Here is a 21,144-nt window from a genome sequence, read left to right on the forward strand (position 1 = left end):
CTGTGAAATTTGTAACTTTCCAGTGTAATTTATAAGAGCACACTTTAATGGGTTTCAGAATATATATATTTTTTAATTGCTCTGCTTTTTCTACAGCCTGAATAATGAAGTAATGCAACCTTATCAGAAATAGAGTCTAAGGCATAGAATAGAGATAGAAGCTGATGGTAATTCAGTATCTAGAGAAAAATATTCCTTAATAAAGGGAAGAGAGATGTGGTGGTGCTGAGAGTGAACACAAGTAAACAGAGCTTTATCTTTTCTCATTTGGGCAAAATAGCTTCTAGTCACTTCTTATATATGCCAAGAGAGTTTATTAATATTTTTATTAATATCTCTTACTGGTAAAGAGAATGGATTGAGAAACAGTAAAATAATATAGCAGAGTCTCTGAGCAAAGAATTAAGTTGTAGTCAAAAGATATATTGGTTATGTTGGCAAAGCAGGTTTAAGATGTTCCTGCATCTCATTGCTTAGTTCTGCCCTTGCATTACAATACATCACATTTGCAGTTGTGCCAACATAAGCGCTTGCAGGATAGCACTGTGTCACTGAACAGATGAAATTACCTGGATTAAAATAATCTCAAGCAGGTGGGGTAACAGTGGGGTTATTTTGATCTTAAATAATTTCAGTGTGTGATATCTAGAACAGTCCCCAAAGAGATGCATGAGCATAGCCAAGGGAACTGTGATCAAGCAGTAGGGATGAGAAAGAAAAGAAGGGGTAGGAATTTCTTAAGCAACACATTGTGGAACTAAAGTATTGGAGACTTATTAACAGAAAATCAATTAAACTTGGCCCAAGAAGTAAATATTAGTTATATGCAATCAACTCACCCAAGGTGTAGTATTTTATGTTGGGCTCCAGTGTTGGACTTGTCAGATCTTTCATATTTGTGTCAACAAAGTTCTGGGCTCTTGACGCATGCCAAAATGCCATAAATCTTGCTATGAATGATGCTGCAAAAATTGCTAACATACCAAAATCGAGCATATTCCATAACTCAAAAAGGTATTCCTTTGGACCTTGAGACCAAATTTCTTTACATTCAGACCATATCATGCCTGTATAAGACAGAACAGAGAAAACAGTGTGTTCTTTTATCTTCATGTTTGTTTTATTTGATATTATGTATAGGATATGCTCTTGTTGCAGTCAAACTCAAAACCATTTTGGTCAGTGGGAGTTTGAACACAAAGTAAAATCCTTGAATCTGCCAGTTCATAAACATTGCAGTACTTCTTTCTCATGGGAGTAACAACAACAATCTTTCATAATGCTTTTTGCTACAAAAGCTTTCAAAGAGAAGAACGGGATGTGTGTATTCCCATCTGTTACAGATACAGAAAGAGACTGAAAGAGCAGAAATGCTCTGGCATGATCAAATAGCAGTGGTAGAACTAACAGCAGAACTCACATTTTCTTATTCGCCGAGTTCCCTGGGTATGGTCTATTTTACTGAAATTGCAAAAGTATGTGACAAATGAGCACAAAAGGAAGAATCAAACCTCATAATTCTTCAATAGGGCAAAGGTATCTGTTTGATTCCTGTTTGATTAAGTTTGACCATAATTATTCTCCTTTAATAACAAAATACAGGAGTACAGTATTAGTTTATGGCATTCTGTCTATTGAGAAAATCCTTTTCCTTTTCAAGATAAAATTTATTAAATCATGAACTACATTTCTAGGATTATAAACAGAGTTAACAAAAAACTGAATTGGAATAATGCCACTGGTTTTTTGCACTTATTGAACTGTCTGAAGGAATTTTTTATCATTTCCAGATAAGGACAATTATAATGTTAACTTCAGAAATTAAATTCAATGTCACACCTGTATGTACTGAATAAATTTTCATAAACTGTCTTATGCATGACACAAAAATAAATAAAAATAGATTCAGTTAGCAAACTAGAACTTCCAATTGGGAAATTATTATTTACTCCTTTATTATCAGATGAAAACATTGATATTTTTAGAATATTTGAAAATTAAAGCACCATATATTTCCTACAATATGTAATTATACAATTTATCAATGGGTCTGTGATGAAATAAATAAAGATGGTCAATTTCTTTTAAAGTTATAAGAATCGGTGTACAAATGGCTTCAATTTCAATCATAGAGATCTCAAGAAAAAGAAAAATATTTTAAATGCATAAGCTCTTGAAAGGAAGCCAGTTTTACTTAGTTTAAATTTAACTCTCCCATATTACTGATTTAACTAACAAGCAGAACACAGATCCCTAAAATACTTGGGCATCTAAGCCCCATTGGAATAAATAGTATTAGACATGTTAATAAGAACCAAACAGCTAAAATATTTTTGAGGGTCTGTGCTAAAGTTCTTCTGCTGAATAGTACTGTGTCACCAAATTGAATGCTCAGAGCAGTATTCATAGTATTCATTTCCTCTCTATGCTGGGATGGAAAAATCTACCACTGAACGTTCAGAAGTCTGTATTCTGCTTTTCTTTTGTCAAATAGTAATATATTCAGCTATATACTATTAATTCTGCAGGCATAGTTGCAAGATAGGAGAATCTCAGCAGAAAGAGACAATTGGGCACAAAAAAGCCTGCCCCTTGATGTAGAAATCTTTCCCCCTGGGAGTTGACATAGCCCGACTCAAAATAAACCCAGAAAAATGGTAGACGCGTTTCTTTGATAATCATAAAACTGAATTCATTCATATTCAGATGATGTAGGTTTCACCCAAGTCCTTAACCTAAATGTTTGTGATTAACTAGGCCCATGTGAATCCTGCTGACATCCAACAAGAAATGTGGGGCCAATGTGGGAATGCAGCCAGTTGAATAAACTGCCTTTGCTGCAATTTTCACATGTAACACTAATAGCAAGGGATACAATTGGGTCCAGCTTCACTGAAATCATAGTAAGACAAATTTAAGCGAAAATTAATCTTTACCTATTACCCAAGAAATAATGAGCATCTCCATCCATGAGAAACAGGATGTTTTCAACCTAAACAACTGTTTTACATTGCCTGTTGTTTCATTAGGTCGGAGTTTGGTGCCGTCAAATCTGTCAGCTGCATTCATGACAAGCAGACCCAGAAAAATGGTGAAAGAGGCTGCATGGGCTACAAACTTCATAAATGGTCCACGCATTATCCTCCCCAGCTGCAACACAGGTTATAAAACACAAGGATATTGCATTGCCTTCTTTGAAAATAAAAATGTATAAAAAGAACAGTAACACAGAGAAATATGCATTTCAATATCACAGAGGAACAAATATTTGGAAAAGGTTTGAATACTATGGCACCATGCTGACAGTCACCTTTTAGAGTTTCTATTTATTTGCTATTTTCAGAGGCACTATATTTCAGTTTGACTATATGCATTTTTAACTCAGTATTTTGAAGTAATTCTGTAATTATTTTGAAGCATCTATGTCTACTATGGGTAATTAAGAGAAGAATTTATTACAGTTGTTGACTTTATTTTTAATTTACATGCTACCCATCTTTATGAGGCAACAAAGAAAACAGGATTTTGACACTTATTAAATTATCACCAGGAGTGAATTAGTTTCCTGAGTCCTGAGGTGATATTCAGTTTAGCACAGTAAATGCAGTTTTCACAACTTACTTTCTTTTTAAAAACAAGTCATGGAGTCTCAAAAGGTTACATCTTAAGTTCTGTAGTGTCTTAATTTCCTTCCTGACTCCTTTAATGGAAATATTCTTAATCTTGTCATGACTACGCACAACTTCAAAATGCTTTAGTGCGACATTTAGAAAAACTAAAATTCAATACAAAGTCACAAAAGACTGAACTTTTAGGAAGAATTGTATTTTTGAGAGTGCCTGTATTAATAGTAAAAGTCTTAGTTTGTTCACTTAGTTGGTAGTTGCAAGAAAATACTCTGTTATTTTAGATGAAGACAGTATCTGTATGTGACAAAAATTCCTTGGAAAGAATGGAAAGCAAGTGTCACAGATCTCAGCTGAAACATGTAACAATTTGTGGTCTTGAAATGAGAGAGAAAAGCAGAAAGATAAATTATTGGTATACATATTTTTGCTACATTTCTTTCAATTAAAAGTCAGAATTTTGCTGTTGTTACAGTCATCTTTTACAGAAACAAAGAATAAGAGTATTCAGCAGAGAATGCAATGGTGAAGTCTCCAACACAGATAACATTAAGAAAACTGGACAAATTTTAAAAACAAGATACTGTTAACACTGTCAAGGTTAGCAGGCACAAAAATGGATCTTCTTCCTCCTTCATATTATTATGCAAAGCAATGCCATTCATTATGTTTCTTACTCAATAAAATTAATATTTTTAAAAAATTAAAGTATTCCCTCAGGCTTATGAGATGATCTTCAACAACCAATTATTTTGCATAAACTACAAAGAGAACAGGTATTAGTCACAGCAAAAGATTTTATTTCAAGCTAGGATGGCACAATCATAAACAGCATGGCAGAGTTGGAAAATGATGAAGTACCTTGACAGTGTCCTTTTAAATACATTACGCTTGTGTTCACTAATGAAGATGGATTAGGAGACAGATGTCAGACAGAGACACAGCCAGAAAAGAAGAAAAAATATTGAAGGCAGTAATGATAATATACTCCTTGATCAAAAAGAAAGAAACTTGTAAGAATTAACTCCTAGCACCCATCCCACCTGTCCTGAAAGAGACAGAAGAGTATTCTTTACAAATATATACAGTAAAATGTCCCTGGAAGCAGGACTGACTGCAGTTGAACTAACGACACAAATCCTGGAAGTTATTGTGACATTGCCACATAACAAAGATCCCAAAAAATATTGAAATGACACTTTTAAAATTTGGAATCGTTTTATGAAGAAGATATGGGTCAGAAAATACAATTCAGGGAAAGAAAGAGCAACATGTAAACACAAAGCATAATTTTGCAAGATGTTGAGACTTTTCTATAAGCCACAGACTGTCCTTAGTACACTTATTCACTGTGCATTTCGACATAGTAATTTCCCTACCATTGCACAGACCAAGGACATGATCTTCTAAATGTTCTGGATCTCCTTCTGTAATTTAAGTGGGTTTAGTTTTGGGTTTGATTTGGTTTGGGTTGGGTTGGGTTGAGTTGGGCTGCGTTGGGTTGGGTTGGTTTGGGTTTTTTTTCCGATTTCTGATCCTCTGTGCTATAGTCTTTTGGAAAGTGTTTTACAAGTTGGTTTGGGTTAGGACAAGATATAGAATAGTTATCTTGGATCCTTCGATGTACATTTGTCTGCATATCGGGCCACCTTAAATCACTGGGGACTGGATTCACGTTATTCCCCCTTTGTGATTCTGCAGAAACAATCAGTACTGTAACATTATGGAGTACGGCATTCAATGTCTTTTCCTCTACCACAGTGCAAAACAGGAATGTGCATAACTCTCAGAACATGCTTCTAGAAAGCATGTAGGGACTTATCAAGTTACTTCTTCAGAAAAGCCAACCCCAGGTGGCTGGGAACAGCATAAGAGCCAATTTCAAATTCAGATCCCTCATCTTGGCCAGGGGCTGACTGATTAGTTATGAATTCATAAAGCTAAAAATCTAAATACTATTACTAGTTATAGATGACCAGCACAGATATTAGAGATTCTTGGAGATAACTGAAAATAATTACTAATCTTTCAAAATATCATGTAACAATATAGTATTCTAGAAGTTTGGGGTTAATTATGTCAGTAGTTACACTGAATTATCAATTAGAAATGCAGAGCAAACAGTTCACAAAACTTTGAGGTGCCTCCATGTGGATTGCTGGCTGAATCTCAAAGAAGAAGCAATCTTAGTTCCTTTCGGGATCTAACTCCAGTGAATTCCTACCAAATCATCCTCTGTCCACATATTTCTATGAAATTTCTTCCAGATCTGAAACTCTCAATTCAGTATCAGTGGCCCAAGCTCAAATCACATTCTCCTACAGAAGAAACTGTTCAGTTATACACGTAACTGAGATGTTGTAAATGTCATAAAGACATTTTTGCCTTTCTCATAGCCATGGTATGAGAATATAAAGAAATGTGTTGGAATAACTCCACTGTAAGCTGTTAATTTCACCAGAAACACTGTATTTTCTCTCTCTTCTGACACTGTGCCCTATAGTGCCAAACCTAGAAAAAGAATGAGTACTTTTTCTCAGTAGGAGGAGAAGAGATTTATAAAATTCCATCAATACATACACAGAATGGACTCTGCTGATATAGATCACATTCTGTATTGGAGCTATCCCATCCTGAAATTAAACAGTGAGCAATTTTGTCTTCAAAAAACAGAAGAATCCAATTTTGAAGTATGAGCGAAGCACAAGATAAGAAATGGCAACTGGTGAAAAAGGTGGATTAGATTTTACAGTTGCAGAATATAATGAAACAAAAAGCATTCAACATATATATCACAGAATGAGATTTTTAAATAGCAGCAGAGGAAGTGAAACCTTAAAGGATGTTGTCCCTTGAACCTTGACTTTAAAAAGGTACTCTGAAATAGCTCTTTCAGAATGTACCATAGTTAAAAATTACTTTAAAATCCAATAAATCATTCAAAAAAGGAAAAGGACAAATAGGCAAGACACTGCTATAGTTGAAAACCAATTACTGCAGTATATTGAATCTCAAGGCATGTTTTAAGAAAAAAGTTTTCATAAAAATCCTAGTCACTATACAGAAAACTGAAAATTATATCAGATTTCTATTGACCAGATTGAAAGAAATGAAAAATATGGCAAAACAAAAAAGGCTTACCTTTCTCCTCTCAAAGAACAACTTAAAAAAAAAAAAACCAAAAACCAAAACACCTCACAAAGACCTCAGTCCTCGCTTTCCACCTTTCTCTTCCCCTGGAATCACTGGGTTTGACCTGCTAAAGTCATGGATGTTATACTGTAACGTGTTGAATAACCCTTATAGGATCATATTTGTTCCCTCTAACATACTGATGGAAGGAAGTGCCCATTTAAAATGGATAGTGACCAACTAAAACAGAGATTCAAGACATAGTTCAGAGAGGTCAGAGCTTGTAACTATCTTCAGTGGGAACACTTTCCATACTATACATAATTCAAAACAGATAGTGTGGTAGCATCCAAATCCGGACAGCACATTATGAATGGATGCAGGGGAGGCTGCTTAATTACTTTAAAAACCTCACTAAATATAACGAATATTAGCACTCTCTTGACAAGCCAACACAGTTCACTTCTAGACTTCTAGAAAACTGATGATGATTTTTTTAACTTTTGGCGCTTATGTTTCAGTGATTTCTATTTATTAATTGTAATCAATAAAAATAAAATTACCTTTGAGAATCAACCCAGAGCTTGAACTTTGTCTAGCTCTGAATCAATGGGAAATGAGGATTCTCTGCATCTGCCTAACTAATGCCATAACTAAATGAAGAATAGTTTGACTCATTGCTTCTAAACTACAACTTCTACAAGGCAACTCTTGGTCAACCCTTGTAATCCAATTTAATATACACTGCGTTTAACACAATACAATTACCTGTCCTAATTACAAATATCAGAACATGCAATTCTGCAGCCATTCCATTCTAGTTCAGCTTTAAAATAGCACATTTCTGAAACATTATTTAAGCATATCTATAACTGACATTCATGCTTCATCTTTGCCAGACAGGAATCTACATACAGATGACACAGGAGTCAATAAAAGGCCATTACAAAATTTCACAGACTGACCTTACTGCAAGGAGCAATCCAGTAAGCCATTGAAAGGAATGGCAGTCCTACCGCAACAGCAAGAACCACCAGAAACTTCACTGCCATGGTCTGCTGCCGTAAACCTGACAAATTCTCATACCAGATTGAAAGAAGTTGTTGCTGGCAGTTTGGATGTGCTACAAACTGTAACAAAGAAAAGGAGCACAACAAAATAATATTACTGGTAGGGTATCTTTTATTAAAATAACAGCTATATGAAGCACATTAAGAATGTGGGAATAGCAACAACTCAGCTTATATTTAAAGGAGTATTAACAAGGGTATAAGAAAAAGTTTTTTGATGAGCATCATCTCCCAGCATGCGGGCACAGGCAACAATAAAAACTTTAATTTAAGAAACTATTTTTTCTATTGACACTGTGTTCGATGGAGGTGAGACACCGGAACAGGTTGCCCAGGGAAGTTGTGGATGCCTCCTCCCTGGAAGAGTTCAAGGCCAGATTGGACAGGGCTTTGAGCAACCTGGTCTGGTGGGAGGTGTCCCTGCCCATAGCAAGGGGGTTGGTACTGGATGATCTTTAAGGTCCCTTCCAACTCAAACCATTCTATGATCACAAACTATTAAACTCCATCTGCCATGTCAGTAAACATAAATTTTATCTGAGCAAACTCTACTTGGTTTTAACATCTCTAATCTTCATGTTACTACCTCAGAAATTCCAAAACTTTAAGTCTTCCTGTTCTGTAAAGGATGCTATATAGTCTATAGTTATGAAAGAAAAAGAATAAGCCATATTTTCACATGCTAATGTGGAAAATATCATGGATTAAGACTTGGATACTACGAAGGACAAGGTCAATATCATATCTTCCCTTCAAAAGTTTCAGCTCTCTTCAGTGACCAAAATTTGCCAAGTGCTTTGGAGGTTTGTGTTCATATGCTTGTAGGTGCTCTGCAGTCAAAATGGTTTTCTTCTTTTCTTCCTTTCATGAACACAAAAATACCCCTCACATATAAATGTTTAAGGTTCACTCCAGAAAAATGAACTTGATTTTTGCAAAAAAATTTGCAACTCTTGATAAAATAGATCTGTATATTCAGTGCATACTGGATTTTTAAGAATACCTATTACCTTTCTATTTTTTTTCTGTTAAAATCCGATATTGTTTATTTTTACATTGTTGATCTGATCAATTTCCTTATATAGGAAAAGTTTTTCAGAGATCTTGCTGCTCTGTTAGGAGATAGCTCTGCTTGGGGGTAACCTGCTTTCAGAGCAGATCCGTGAGCTGTATCTTCTTGGTCTTCAGTTGCACAACCTTCATCACACAAATAATTTCTCCCTGGTTCACACATACGCCACCTGGAACTTTACAACCTATATTATCCAAGAGAAGTTTTCTGGGTAATTCAAGGATATTGGTGCAGCTACTAACTCAGCTGATTCCACTGAATACTTCTCATAGGCAGAGCAGTGTGTTAAACACAGACAGAAAAAATGGGACAGCTAAAAAAGGGATTTTAACTTGTATATTCAACAACAGCTGTAGCCCACTGTTTTTCAGGAGTGAGAACCACAGTAATGGTACTCCTAGGTTGTGTAGGATCATCCACAGGATCATCTATACAAGTACACTTTTTCCAACAGACACTCAATTTCACTAAGTTTTCTCAACTTTCTGAGTAAGACACAACAGCTTGACAAAATTGCATATCAATATCTGCTATTATGCAGTACACAGGACTGCTGTGCTATCCTCTGTTTTTTATTAAATCTTATACTTTTCTGGGTTGCAAAGGTAGTGCAAATTTCTTCCATATTTTTTAAAAATAGATTAAAACTAAAACCAAGTAAATATCTCCAAATTTTGCATATAGCTACACATTTTTACAGCCATTTGCACTCTTACTCACTCTGACCAGTATCCACCCTGCACATCTGCTTCTTGTTTATATTGCAAGTTATCTGGGGCAAGGATTCTTTTGTTTGTAAAATACACTGTGCAGAAGGGCCCAAATGTTCATTTAAGTGTCAGAGCCTACAAAAACAGAAACATGTAATAATAATACAATTTAATACCACTATTATGACATGTCTGTTTGATCAACATAATTGCTTACTTTTTTAACTTCATACTTAATGGCGAGTTTTAAGCGACTAAGGCTGGGGCGACCATGTTCTCCATTGTTATGGCTCATCTCTACATCACCATTCAAAATAGCTTCCACTTCTTCTGTATTTCTGCACAAATCAAGGAGTCCAACTACAAAATCCTTGCATTGCATAGACAATTTCTTGTAATCATTCTAGAAAAGAAAGGAAAGAAAGAACTTGCTGTTTAGACCTAACACAAGATAAACAGTTCTACATCCCAGCTACACATCTGTGAGCATCAACAGTTTGCATCTTGTTATGTTTTTGTTGGGTTTCTTTCTGGCAGATTAACAGCACTTTGTTATGAGGCATCTACTTTCGCTGAAGGTTCAAAGAGCAGGATTCGTCTCACTTTGGTTACCTTGGACATCTACATTACCAATTTTAACACCTGAGTTACTTCTCTAGACTTGCTTCAGAGCCAACTGAAAGTAAAAAACAATACTTTCAGAAATACCGTATGACATACTTTAACGACTCTTTCAAGTTGAGATGAATAGCACAGGGGATATTTTTCTATTCACTGACTGTCTCAGAAGTCTCGATAACTAGCTCACTCTTCTCAGTCATCATTTTCCAAAAGGCATAAGTCAAAACAAAACAAAAGCATTTTGATCATTGCTATCCATAGTTCATTAAATACCCTTACTTGTAGCTGTGTTTGGATCATAAAAGATGAATATAGCTATACAGTTATGGAGTTAGATGGATATAGATATAGATGTATTTCAAAAGCTAAAAAATGTGTACAGATTTTGCCCCTGACCTAGATGTCACAAGAGATTTACTCACACATATGTCAACAACTTCTGATATTTTTGTGATCTCTGCTAGATTTAATGTCTTAACAAGCTGAAATTATCACCGAATTTTTCCCAAAATCCCAACCACCCCACACCATACAGGATTGTTCATGTAGTCTCTATTTCATGTTCAAAGTAACTTTCTATGTATGCTTTTATTACAGTGACACATTTCCCCCTCTTCTCATCTGTTCTTCATAGCATTCCCCCTTCTCCCATTCATAGTCTTTGTTTAGTCCCTTCTTCTTAAGTACTTCCTTCATACTAATACACATCCTGGAACAGAAACCATTATTTTGAGTATACAGAATACCCTAATTTATTTGCTGTGGGTGTTCTTCATGCGTGCTTGTGCTTTATTACCTACAAGACCACGATACCAGTTTATTACTTGGATATATTAAAGAATTGCATGTAAGTTTTACATTTTGCTTTACTTAGATGGATGCAAACATTTTTAGACAAACAGTTATAGGCACTATTGTATGTCTACATAAAACTGCTAGTGATTTATTTTTTAATAATCTAATGTAAGCAAGATAGCTCAGATTCATCATAAAAGAAAAACAAACATTAATGTCATTTCTCTACAAAGACAACAGAAGCTTTAATTTCATGAAACACTGTATATTTTGTTATTCTATTATTTATTTTCCCTCTCTTCAGAAGCATAACGAAAGAGATTAACCAAAATTCTGATTCTTGACACTGTAGAAAGACACTTTTTGAAAGTAATATATCACCTTCTGTTTGACTTTCATTTTTGTAGCAGCAGCTAAGATAAGATTCAGTATTCAATCATTTTAATGCATAAACATCCTCTTCAAAAATAAAGGAAGAGTAGTCATTTGAGACTGACAGACAAAGGAAAAACATAGAGTCAACCTACGCACCCTTGTACAATTAGGTACCATGAACTGTTCCAAACTGATATCTGACCCTTGAACATCAAATGAAAAAAGAATATTTTCCAATAAATTTAGTAACAAAATAATTTGGCCTTCAAAAATAACTATTACAAAATATTGTAATATATTTGTAATATATTGGTATGTGCATATTTTCTGGTAGGAGATACATATATACATGCACACTCAAACATACTCTTCATCAGTATTTTCCAGTTCTGGTAACTGAGTCATGACATGGATTTTCAAAACAGCATGTGAGGAGACCATTACTCCACTGTGGAGTCCAATGCCTTTGGGTAGTTCAAAACAAAAATCATACATAATATTTTTTTCTATTGAAAAGTAAGATTTTTTCTGAATTTAGTCCTATTTGCCAAAATGAGCATTGAATGGGCACTTTTTAAAATAGTCAGATATCCCCATTTGCACTTTTCAGAATTATCTTTTCTGAATTTAGATCTGTAAATAGTCTCACAGTAAATATTAGCATGCAGTAAACTCATCCATAAAGTCCATCAGTTTATTTTCTCATTTGCAAATGCAGTAAAACAGCTTCCTCTCCTGTGAAATACTGCCACAGCTGTGATCTGTGGTGGTAGCTGAGCTGAAATCTCCTTGTTACAAGCAAAGGAGCTATGGGGTGCCCAGCATCACTGCATCCACACCAGCTGCGGCACAGGACAGCTGGAACGCAGCAGTCAGCTGAAGGCAACCCACGTCCCTGCTACGGTTCACTGTTTGCTGCCTTCAGATGTATTCACTTACGAAGATTTTGTCCTCTTAGGGAAGGATATGAAGGACAGATGGGGTGATAAAGTCTTTAGCTGCTACAGGAAGATTTGTCAGGGTCTGAACACAGGGAAGGTAGCACTGGCTGGGGAACTCTGTAAGAAATCAAATGTTTTAACTTGCAGAGACTACTGCATGGGCCACCTTTTGCTTCTTGTCTCCTTGGTCCACTTAAATACTTATTGACACCAAAAATGATTAATGTGTGCTCACTGCCATTTCAGTGTCTTTCTGTCATATATGCACAGAAACTTCCCCCTCCCCCAGTCTCACATGTCTCTCACCATTAATGTGAGCCAAAGGAACACAGTAATTTGTTGGCTTAATTTATTTCTGAAAATGGCCAAAGGCACATGGATAATTCCACAAGTTCTCCTTTACTGCAAAATGTAAACTTAATGAATTAAAAAAGCAGTCCTGGGAGGGCAGTTAGCAATTAAATTACAGTTAGAGGCTCTAAAAAGAATTGGTCCTTAATTCTGCAATAAAATAGGCGTGTGCTTTATTTTACACAGGTCACAGTGTTGGTACAGGGCTCCTCAGCAGTTTCGGAAAAGCTCAATTTTGCCAAATTTTGCCACACCAAGGATGAGGGGGCAGAGCTGGCTCCTTTCTCCCTGCAAAAAGGTGGTGATGATTTGGGGTGAGTGCTGTGGGGGATGAGGAAGGAGGGGAACAAGATGGTCAAGGAATGACAGGAGGGGTGGGGGTGACAGTGGCTGCTGCTGAGAGGGGTCACCTGCCTTCCATGGTAGGAGACACCACAGATTGTCCTGGTGTCCCAGGTAAGGATGTAAGCAGGCCATGGTCCCTCTGAAAACCTCAGTCTTACCTCTGACCACGTATGCAGGAAAGCAGAGCCAGGAGAGCATCACCACAGTCATTTCTCCCAGAAGAAAGGGACCTTCTCCACATGCCCTCCTGTGACCAGTCACAGGGTCCTGCTGTCCCCCAGACTGTCTGTGATGAAAATGCTCTCAGTGTCCAGGCTGAACCCCACAGAGGAGATGGAGTAGTGCCTCAGACCATGTTCTGGCCCTGCTTAGTGAACTGTAGAGGCCAAGACCAGAAAAACAGGTACTGCTATATGAGGATTTAGGATTTTAAAGTGCCTTGTGAATGTAAGTGGGACCTAAATGTTGGATTCAAGCATCTTAGTAGGTAGATAAACACATTATTCCCCTTACAAAGGTGTCTCCTACACCTTTGGTGCTTTGGTTTTTCTTCTTTAAAAGGTCATGTTAACTTTTCTCTGAGAGAGCTGAAAATACCCATAATGAAGACTGGAACCTGATTTGTGTAATGGGGTTGTATAAATGAAAACAAACAGAAAATCAGACTTTGAAATGATAAATTGAATTTTGCTTCTCATCAGAAAAGCAAACTCAGATGACCTGATTAGGGGTATTAGTTTACGGCTAACAGTAACATATCTTCATTTATTTTAAAAATACATTTTTCCACTCCATCACATTAAACAACAAAACAGTCTGTTGCCATTACAGATGCAGAGAACTTTGTACTAAATGCAAATCTTATCCATTTTGAACAGCACCAGGCCACAGCTGTCCCTCTCAAAACTCCAGGCCACATCTCTGCAGGACATTTGTCAGATATCATCTACATCCTTATGGACGTGGCAGAGATAATAGCTCTAGGGTGGGCAAACAGTTTAGATGACAGAAAATACGAGCACAATCCTCCAAAATAAAAATATTCTATATAGTATCAAACCTTGTAAAGCTGCACACACAGCCATGTCATAAAAAGCTAAATTAAATGGCATTCAGAAAATTCTGAAGATCTCAGAATTACCCAGGAAGCCTGAATTAGCTGTTTGCTTTGTACAGAAATATTCCTACACTGTGCTTGACACATTTGTCCATCTTCCTTCAGAAGTCATCTTCTACTTTCTTCTGGTTTTACTCCTAATAAAGAATTATCCTCCAGTAAAAACAGTACCTGTAACCAAATGCAACAGGCATGTAATGCTAGATGAGGTTTGAAGCAATTAAAGTCGTTTATTCCAAAGAATAGCAGTTTCCACTGATATTGCATTCCTTATTTTGTATTAATCAGAGATTCATGGTCAATGTTATCTCAACCTTAATGGACAGTGTAAAGCAGGAGAGAGAAGTAATTTATAAGATAGTCATGAAGCAACCAGCGTCAAAGTTCAGCATCAACCCTTTCATTGCCTCTGAGGAAGACCTGGGAATCATCTGTGCTACTGGCTGCTGTAGGCACCCCCTGCAACAATACCCTATCAGCACCATAAAATAGGTGACTTTTAAAACATGTATTACCAGAAAGTTCAATTTTCATTTAGGCAAGGTCTTAAGTATTTTAAATGGCTCAGGCATACCCTAGGTGGAGCTAAAGATTTTACATGTCCAGGTAATCTATGCACTAAAAATATACTGGTTTTGCTTAAACTAAAACATGTAACGCATTTTTATGAAAACCATATTTTTATGCAGGGTCTACACTATGGATAATTAGATAAACTGCTGCAAGCATGTGAGCTTGCAGGAGAACAAACAAGCCCAGACTCAGTGAAGACAACAGCATCCATTTCCTGCAGCTTGCGCACACAACCTTTGTACTGCTTCCACTGAACCTAAGCCAGCTATTTCTCAGTCAAGCCTCAGCCTTTCTAGATATTGTAAATGTTATCACTCATCAATAGTGTAAATGCTAACTCTTGCCAATGCATGTATAAATGTACTCCATGGTCTTTAATATTTATCCAGAACAATCACATGGCTCTTGTACCTACAAAAATATTCCCAACAGACTACGTTGCCAGCTTCCTGCTTCTGGTAAAACCTTAAATTAATGGAGAGTTCAATTTCTGCACTGCCTTGTGTTCCTGCTCCTCATTGTTCCTATTCACCTTCACTCTACTTTAAAAAGCAGCTATGTCCCCATCAGCATTCGGCTGATTGATGCCCAGCAAGGTGGAGCTACTCTGTCTCTTGTCTATCCTCCTGTTTCTGCCCAGGGAGAGTACCTCAAAATCTCTGTTGCAATTCCTTATACAACACTACACTAGAAATAATTTTAGAGGAGGCAACTGGGGCAAAAGAGAAACTAAAAAACCAGAAGTGACTCAGAGATGAGCCAGGTGACACTGAGGAAGGACCTCCTCATGGCACTTCAGGGCAGGCTGCAGAAGTGTGCTTTCTGAACCAGCCCACCTTTTCTCACCTGTGTGTGCCATTACCTGTCCTGGTGGCACCAGGGACAAATTCTGCACTCACAGTTCATCTCACTGGTTGTGCATTGCAGCATACATTTGAAGGGCACCTCTTGCTGAAAGTTCCAGATGATGATTTATCTTTATAATAATCTTAGCTTGTGTCACTCCAATTGTGGTAAGCGGAGATGTACAGCCCTACAAATCAGACATGCTATTTATCTCAACATAGCTGTGACCTTAACAGGCTGCATTTATGCTGTACGAAAAATATTTTTCTGTTCTGTTCTAAATTTCCTCCCCTTTAAGTTAATCAAGTCCTTTTGTTCACATCTTCAGCAGCTGCTAAAGAGAAACAAACAAGAGTACGTAGTTTAAACACTCTTCTCTGAACTGTACATGCAAGCACTGGATGAAATTTCAGCCCACGGAGGTCCAAGGATTTCTGCTAGGGACTTCATGGTGCAGACTTTCATCCTCTGCTTGAAGCTGAAATGCTCTTCCCAGAATTTGGTCTTATTGATAGAAAATAAAAATTCTCCTCTGCTCCTATGCCAGCTGTTTAGCTGCTGTTTTTAAGATCCCCTTGCACACTCCCCCTTCAAGAAATATTTCAGCTCCTTACATCACATTGGTGCCACGAAGGCACATCTACGAGAACGAGTCAGGAGTAATTCAGAATTGCAGCATCTCAGCTCCGGTTGGCTGAGTAGAGATGAGTTCATGGCCTTGAGAACTGTTCTCCCTGCTAAGGAGATTAACATTAAATATCGATCATGGCAACTTCAAACTCTTCCTAACACAATGTTGGAAATTATTCTCCTACTGCTTTGGAGTGGGTTTGATCTCCTGCTAGTGAAGTCTAGATATCTCGCCTGTCACAGCAGTTATCATGTACTAGCATCTGTTTTCAACAGGGTTCCAGGAGGTAAACTAAGTCCAAGTGACTTTAGCTAACCTAAGTAATAATTAACACAGCTGATGTTTGCACAAGGCCTGACTTTGCATTTACTGAGAGCAAAATGCTTACATTCTTACTGTCTTAACACAAATAAACTGTGGCAAATACTTCTGTGGGCTGTTTACCACTGTATCTGCATAATAAAAAACCCCACAGAACATTGATGCTTCAAGGATCCAAAGGGCCTTGAATCCCTGGGTCTCAACTATTATTTTTTTTCAAAATCACATTAATAACATTAAAAATTATATACAACACTGAAAAAGTCTCTCTCTCTTTTCACAGAATTCACATATAGCTAAGTACAAATAAGTAAAAAAGAGGAAGAGGTTTGTAAAAGCACCAGAGAAAAGCAACACATGAAAAAATAGGACAAGGAGGACATTATTTAGACTTCTTTCAGTAAATAACTGTAAAACATTGTGAGAAGTGAGAAAGCTTTCAGTTCAAGTACAAAAAAGTAATAAGAATGTATGGGGGTTTAGTAGAACCACGTGGCTTGTATAAGTGACCGAAGTGACTCACTTCAGTCTCCTCTTTCCAGCTTCAGTCATAGGTTTGAAGGGACTCCCTTCCAATCCTGCCTGATAGGAAGTTGATAATTAGTTCACTGGCACATTCTACATAAGCAACACAAATTACAATCAGCACAGAGCAATGAGACATTCCCAAAGATTTGAATATCCCATTCATTAAACAGTTATACATTTTCCCATGTTATCCTGCTGATTTGTGAAGATGATGCTGATCTTTTACTGCTCAAGGAATGGGAGAGAGACTTTTGATTGAACGTTGCAATTCTGTGTCTGTCAGAATTGGTATCCCTTTACTCACCTTAAACTCTTTTTCAATGTTGGCAAGCACGGCCAACTCATTGCTGAGCTCTAAGGCAGTCATTACAGGGTCTTCACTGGACAAAGACAGATAAGCAGGGCTGGCCAGACCTTTGTAGGCATTGATTCTAGACCTAGAATGGCTGAAAGAGTCATGTTTTTGTTTCTGATTGCATTCGCTGCACTTGCAGAAATAGTCATGTGGCCTATCAATCCGAGCTCCTTTTCTCAGCAGAGTGTGGACGATCTCATACTCATGGCAGTGGGCGGCCAGAATGATGGGTGTAACATCATGGGAAAACCGTGTGCCATCCTCATCGTATGCATAGAAGTCATCATGCTGGAGCTCTGACTGGCTAGGGCTCAATGCAAGCCTCTTGCCTTCAGCAAACGCAGGATGGCTTAGGATGGCTTCCACTATCCGAACGTAACCTTTGCTAATAGCCAAAAGCAAGGCATCCCCAACCCGAGACAGGTTCTCCTTCTTCAGCAGAAGTTCTGTGATCTCCAGGTGCTCATTGGCAACCGCCAACTGCAAGGCATTCTGCCCCATATAGTCTACACAGTTCACATTGAGTGAGGGACACTCTTCCAGCATTTTCCGAATCACTGGAATATTTCCATATTCTGCTGCATCCAAAAAGCGCTCCTCCTCAAGAGAAAGACTTGTTGAGCGGTCATTAAACATATACGCTGGTCCTCGACTGGCCTGCCTCCTCCCCTTCTCCCGGAGAATGGTCTGCCGTCGTAGTGCTAGTCTATTCTCGTTGCCTCGGCTGCATGGAAATAGATAAATTATTAGTTCTGTTTTATGCAAGGGCATATCCATTTTAAATACTAATTAATAAAAATTTAAATCATTTCTTTGCTGCATATTTTTAATGCAGCAGGGAGACCACTGCCTTTGTGGCTTTGAAGCATTTTGTAACCACTGTCACTATACAGCCCTGGAATCAGTAGCCAGCTACATTTTATTTCAACCAGAAGAAAAAATCCTAGTCAATCATCATTTAAGACTACAATTTCTTCCCTATTTCGTCCTCCACAGCTTTTGCATGACTTTTAGTGAAGCTGGATTGTGCTTCAAGTTACATGGGTAGAATAACGGTTATAAAGCTGAGGTTCTTTCTCAGGGTTACATAGAAACCCCTTTCACTTCATGAAAAAAGCATTTCATATTTTAATCTAGAAAAGAAGAAAGCATTGTAATATTTTTACATGCTAAGGTTTCACTTCCTGGTTACAAGACTATTTCCACTGGAAAACATTCAGCTAAGTTTGAGAATTGCTGCAAGAGCAAAACTATATTTTCTGCAGATGAATGTAGACATCTTTTCTAGATCTAGTAGATATGTTGAAGGACATCATTGGAACACCTGGCTATCAAAAAAAAAAAAAAAGAACATCTCAAGTTCTCAAGTTCACTGTTTAACTATATATTTTAAATACAAAGATGACCTGGAGAATAGTGATGACATGCAATGACTGCCTCAGTTCAGAGACAGCCCGTACCAACAGTGCAAGGCAGTGAGAAGAGCCCGTATCTGCTCAGGTGGCAGGAGGAGTCCCAGTGCCACCACAAGTGCCACCACTCCCTCAGGATGCCATTCGACCAAAGCTCTTTACTTGGTCTACTTCAGTACTGAGTCACAGCTCAGAGTGAAGACAAGTCACGGTATGGAAGCAGTCAGTAGTCCCGGGACAAGCGACAAGGGATTGCCCACAAGCAAGGAAATTCTGCAAATTCTCTTCTGCCTCAGAAAAGCAGGCAGGCTGACTTTACTTGCTCTTATTATTCTTATCCCCATCACTACTTCAAAAACTATCTATCTAACTTACATTTTGGATCTGGTTTCTCCTCTTAGCTCTGCTGGTGTTTTTCTGACATCTATAATTGAATGCTCAGTCATAAATTGAATCTGTACAAGATAAAAGCAAATCGACTACACTGTATGACATCCGTTACTCTCTATCTCCATGATCCTTTTCATTACTATATAGTTCATAACCTTGATATCCTATTTATTTCTGCACTCAGTGACTTGCCAACAAATCCTACCAATTCTTGCTTCATGATAGCTCTGAAATGCTGCCCATTCTTCTACTTCTGCTATTGAAAGCCTCATCCATTCTTCACCTCTTACATTAATTATTAATTACTCAATAATTATTTAATTATTAAAACAGAAAGAAAAACATATAAAAGCTAAGTTTGATAAGGAATGCTATAAAATATGCTACATACTCTTTAGTGAGAAGAAAATCTAATTCATGACTTTATAATTTCAGTCAACTAAGATCCCAATCCTCAACACAAATTCAATTGCAAATCATTTTCTCTCCTAGAATTACTCTGCTAAACCACATAATATCCACTGCAACTTCATCTTTTTTCTTTTTGAATGGTAGCTTAATGATTCTTTACATACATATGCTCAAATACACGTCACTATTTTCAGTATTTCCCACAAAATAATAATCATGAGCAATATTTTAGTCATTAAATATTTACTAATGAACATGAATTTAAGTATTTAAATGACCGTAAAATAATCAGTCCTTTGTGACTCAAAATGTCTTTACAGAAAGTAACACTAAGAGATATTATTTCTTCTAGATTGTTTCTATTTAACTTTTTTGTCTCTTGTCTTCTCAGTTGCAAAGGTACAGTTCTCTGCAGCACTTGAAATGCTTCCAATTGCCAAAGTCTTAACTCTAAAAGGATCAGCTTTTTGCAAGATAATCAGAGGTGGGGAATGTAGAATATATCAAAATTGACAACTACACTATCATTCAATATGCAGACAGTACTAATACTGTGCTACAATGGCAACTTACAGCCTGAGTTTGGACTATGTAATTTTTGATATGGAATAAAGTTCGATGCCATTGTGTTCTAGTCCTAAAGATCTCCACCCACTCTCAGCTACTGTGGGTTGAAAGTCTATGAAAGAACATGGATATCTGCTAATGTCTTATAAGTGAATATACTATATGGCTGGTTGAAAATTTTCCATGAGGGTTTCCAGATATTTTAAAAGAAAAAAATATTGGCATTTGTTGATAAGACAGCCTTTGGAGAGGTTTCATAGGAAACATGAAAACGGAATGAAAATGAGAACGAAAATCTGAGAATGAAAATGTTAATGGCATTGACAATAATACTGGTGCCAAAAACTGAAATTCACTAAATAGAAGCCAGTCTTTGATTTACCTACAAGTGTTTAACTGGAAATGTGTGTGCTAAATTGAAACAGCATCCTCCTGGAGAAGCTGGCTGGGCATGGCTTGGGCAGGCATACGCTTTGCTGGGTCAAAAACTGGCTGGATGGCCGAGCACAAAGAGTTGTGGTGAATGGAGCTAAATCCAGTTGGCGACCAGTCACAAGCGGTGTTCCCCAGGGCTCGGTTTTGGGGCCAGCCCTGTTGAACATCTTTATCAATGATCTGGATGAGGGGATTGAGTGCTCCCTCAGCAAGTTTGCAGATGACACTAAGTTGGGAGGGAGTGTTGATCTGCCTGAGGGTAGGAAGGCTCTGCAGAAGGACCTGGATAGGCTGAATCAATGGGCTGAGGCCAACTGTATGAGCTTCAACAAGGCCAAGTGCCGGGTTCTGCACTTCAGTTGCAATAACCCCATGCAGCACTACAGACTTGGGGACGAGAGGCTGGAAAGCTGCCAGGCAGAAAAGGACCTGGGGATGTTGGTGGACAGCAGGATGACCATGAGCCAGCACTGTGCCCTTGCGGCCAAGAAGGCCAATGGCATCCTGGGGTGGATCAGAA

At 37.5% G+C, this 21,144-nt stretch overlaps 1 protein-coding gene across 1 annotated transcript in view; it reads right to left on the reverse strand.

The window, feature by feature from the left end:
- The window catches only part of TRPC6 (transient receptor potential cation channel, subfamily C, member 6), a 35,271-nt gene extending 17,142 nt beyond the window's left edge, over positions 1-18,129 (reverse strand). Inside the window, exons 1-5 of the mRNA XM_010187812.1 lie at positions 17,359-18,129; positions 9,828-10,013; positions 7,724-7,888; positions 2,937-3,150; positions 840-1,067 (exon numbers count right to left, since the gene is read on the reverse strand). Of these exons, the coding sequence (XP_010186114.1) occupies positions 840-1,067; positions 2,937-3,150; positions 7,724-7,888; positions 9,828-10,013; positions 17,359-18,045 (1,480 nt within the window). The 5' untranslated portion in view covers positions 18,046-18,129. The remainder of the gene's footprint in view (positions 1-839; positions 1,068-2,936; positions 3,151-7,723; positions 7,889-9,827; positions 10,014-17,358) is intronic.
- Positions 18,130-21,144: the final 3,015 nt, after the last annotated feature.

The sequence above is a fragment of the Mesitornis unicolor genome, unplaced genomic scaffold (assembly GCF_000695765.1).
Source record: "Mesitornis unicolor isolate BGI_N332 unplaced genomic scaffold, ASM69576v1 scaffold14887, whole genome shotgun sequence".
NCBI classification, from domain to species: domain Eukaryota; kingdom Metazoa; phylum Chordata; class Aves; order Mesitornithiformes; family Mesitornithidae; genus Mesitornis; species Mesitornis unicolor.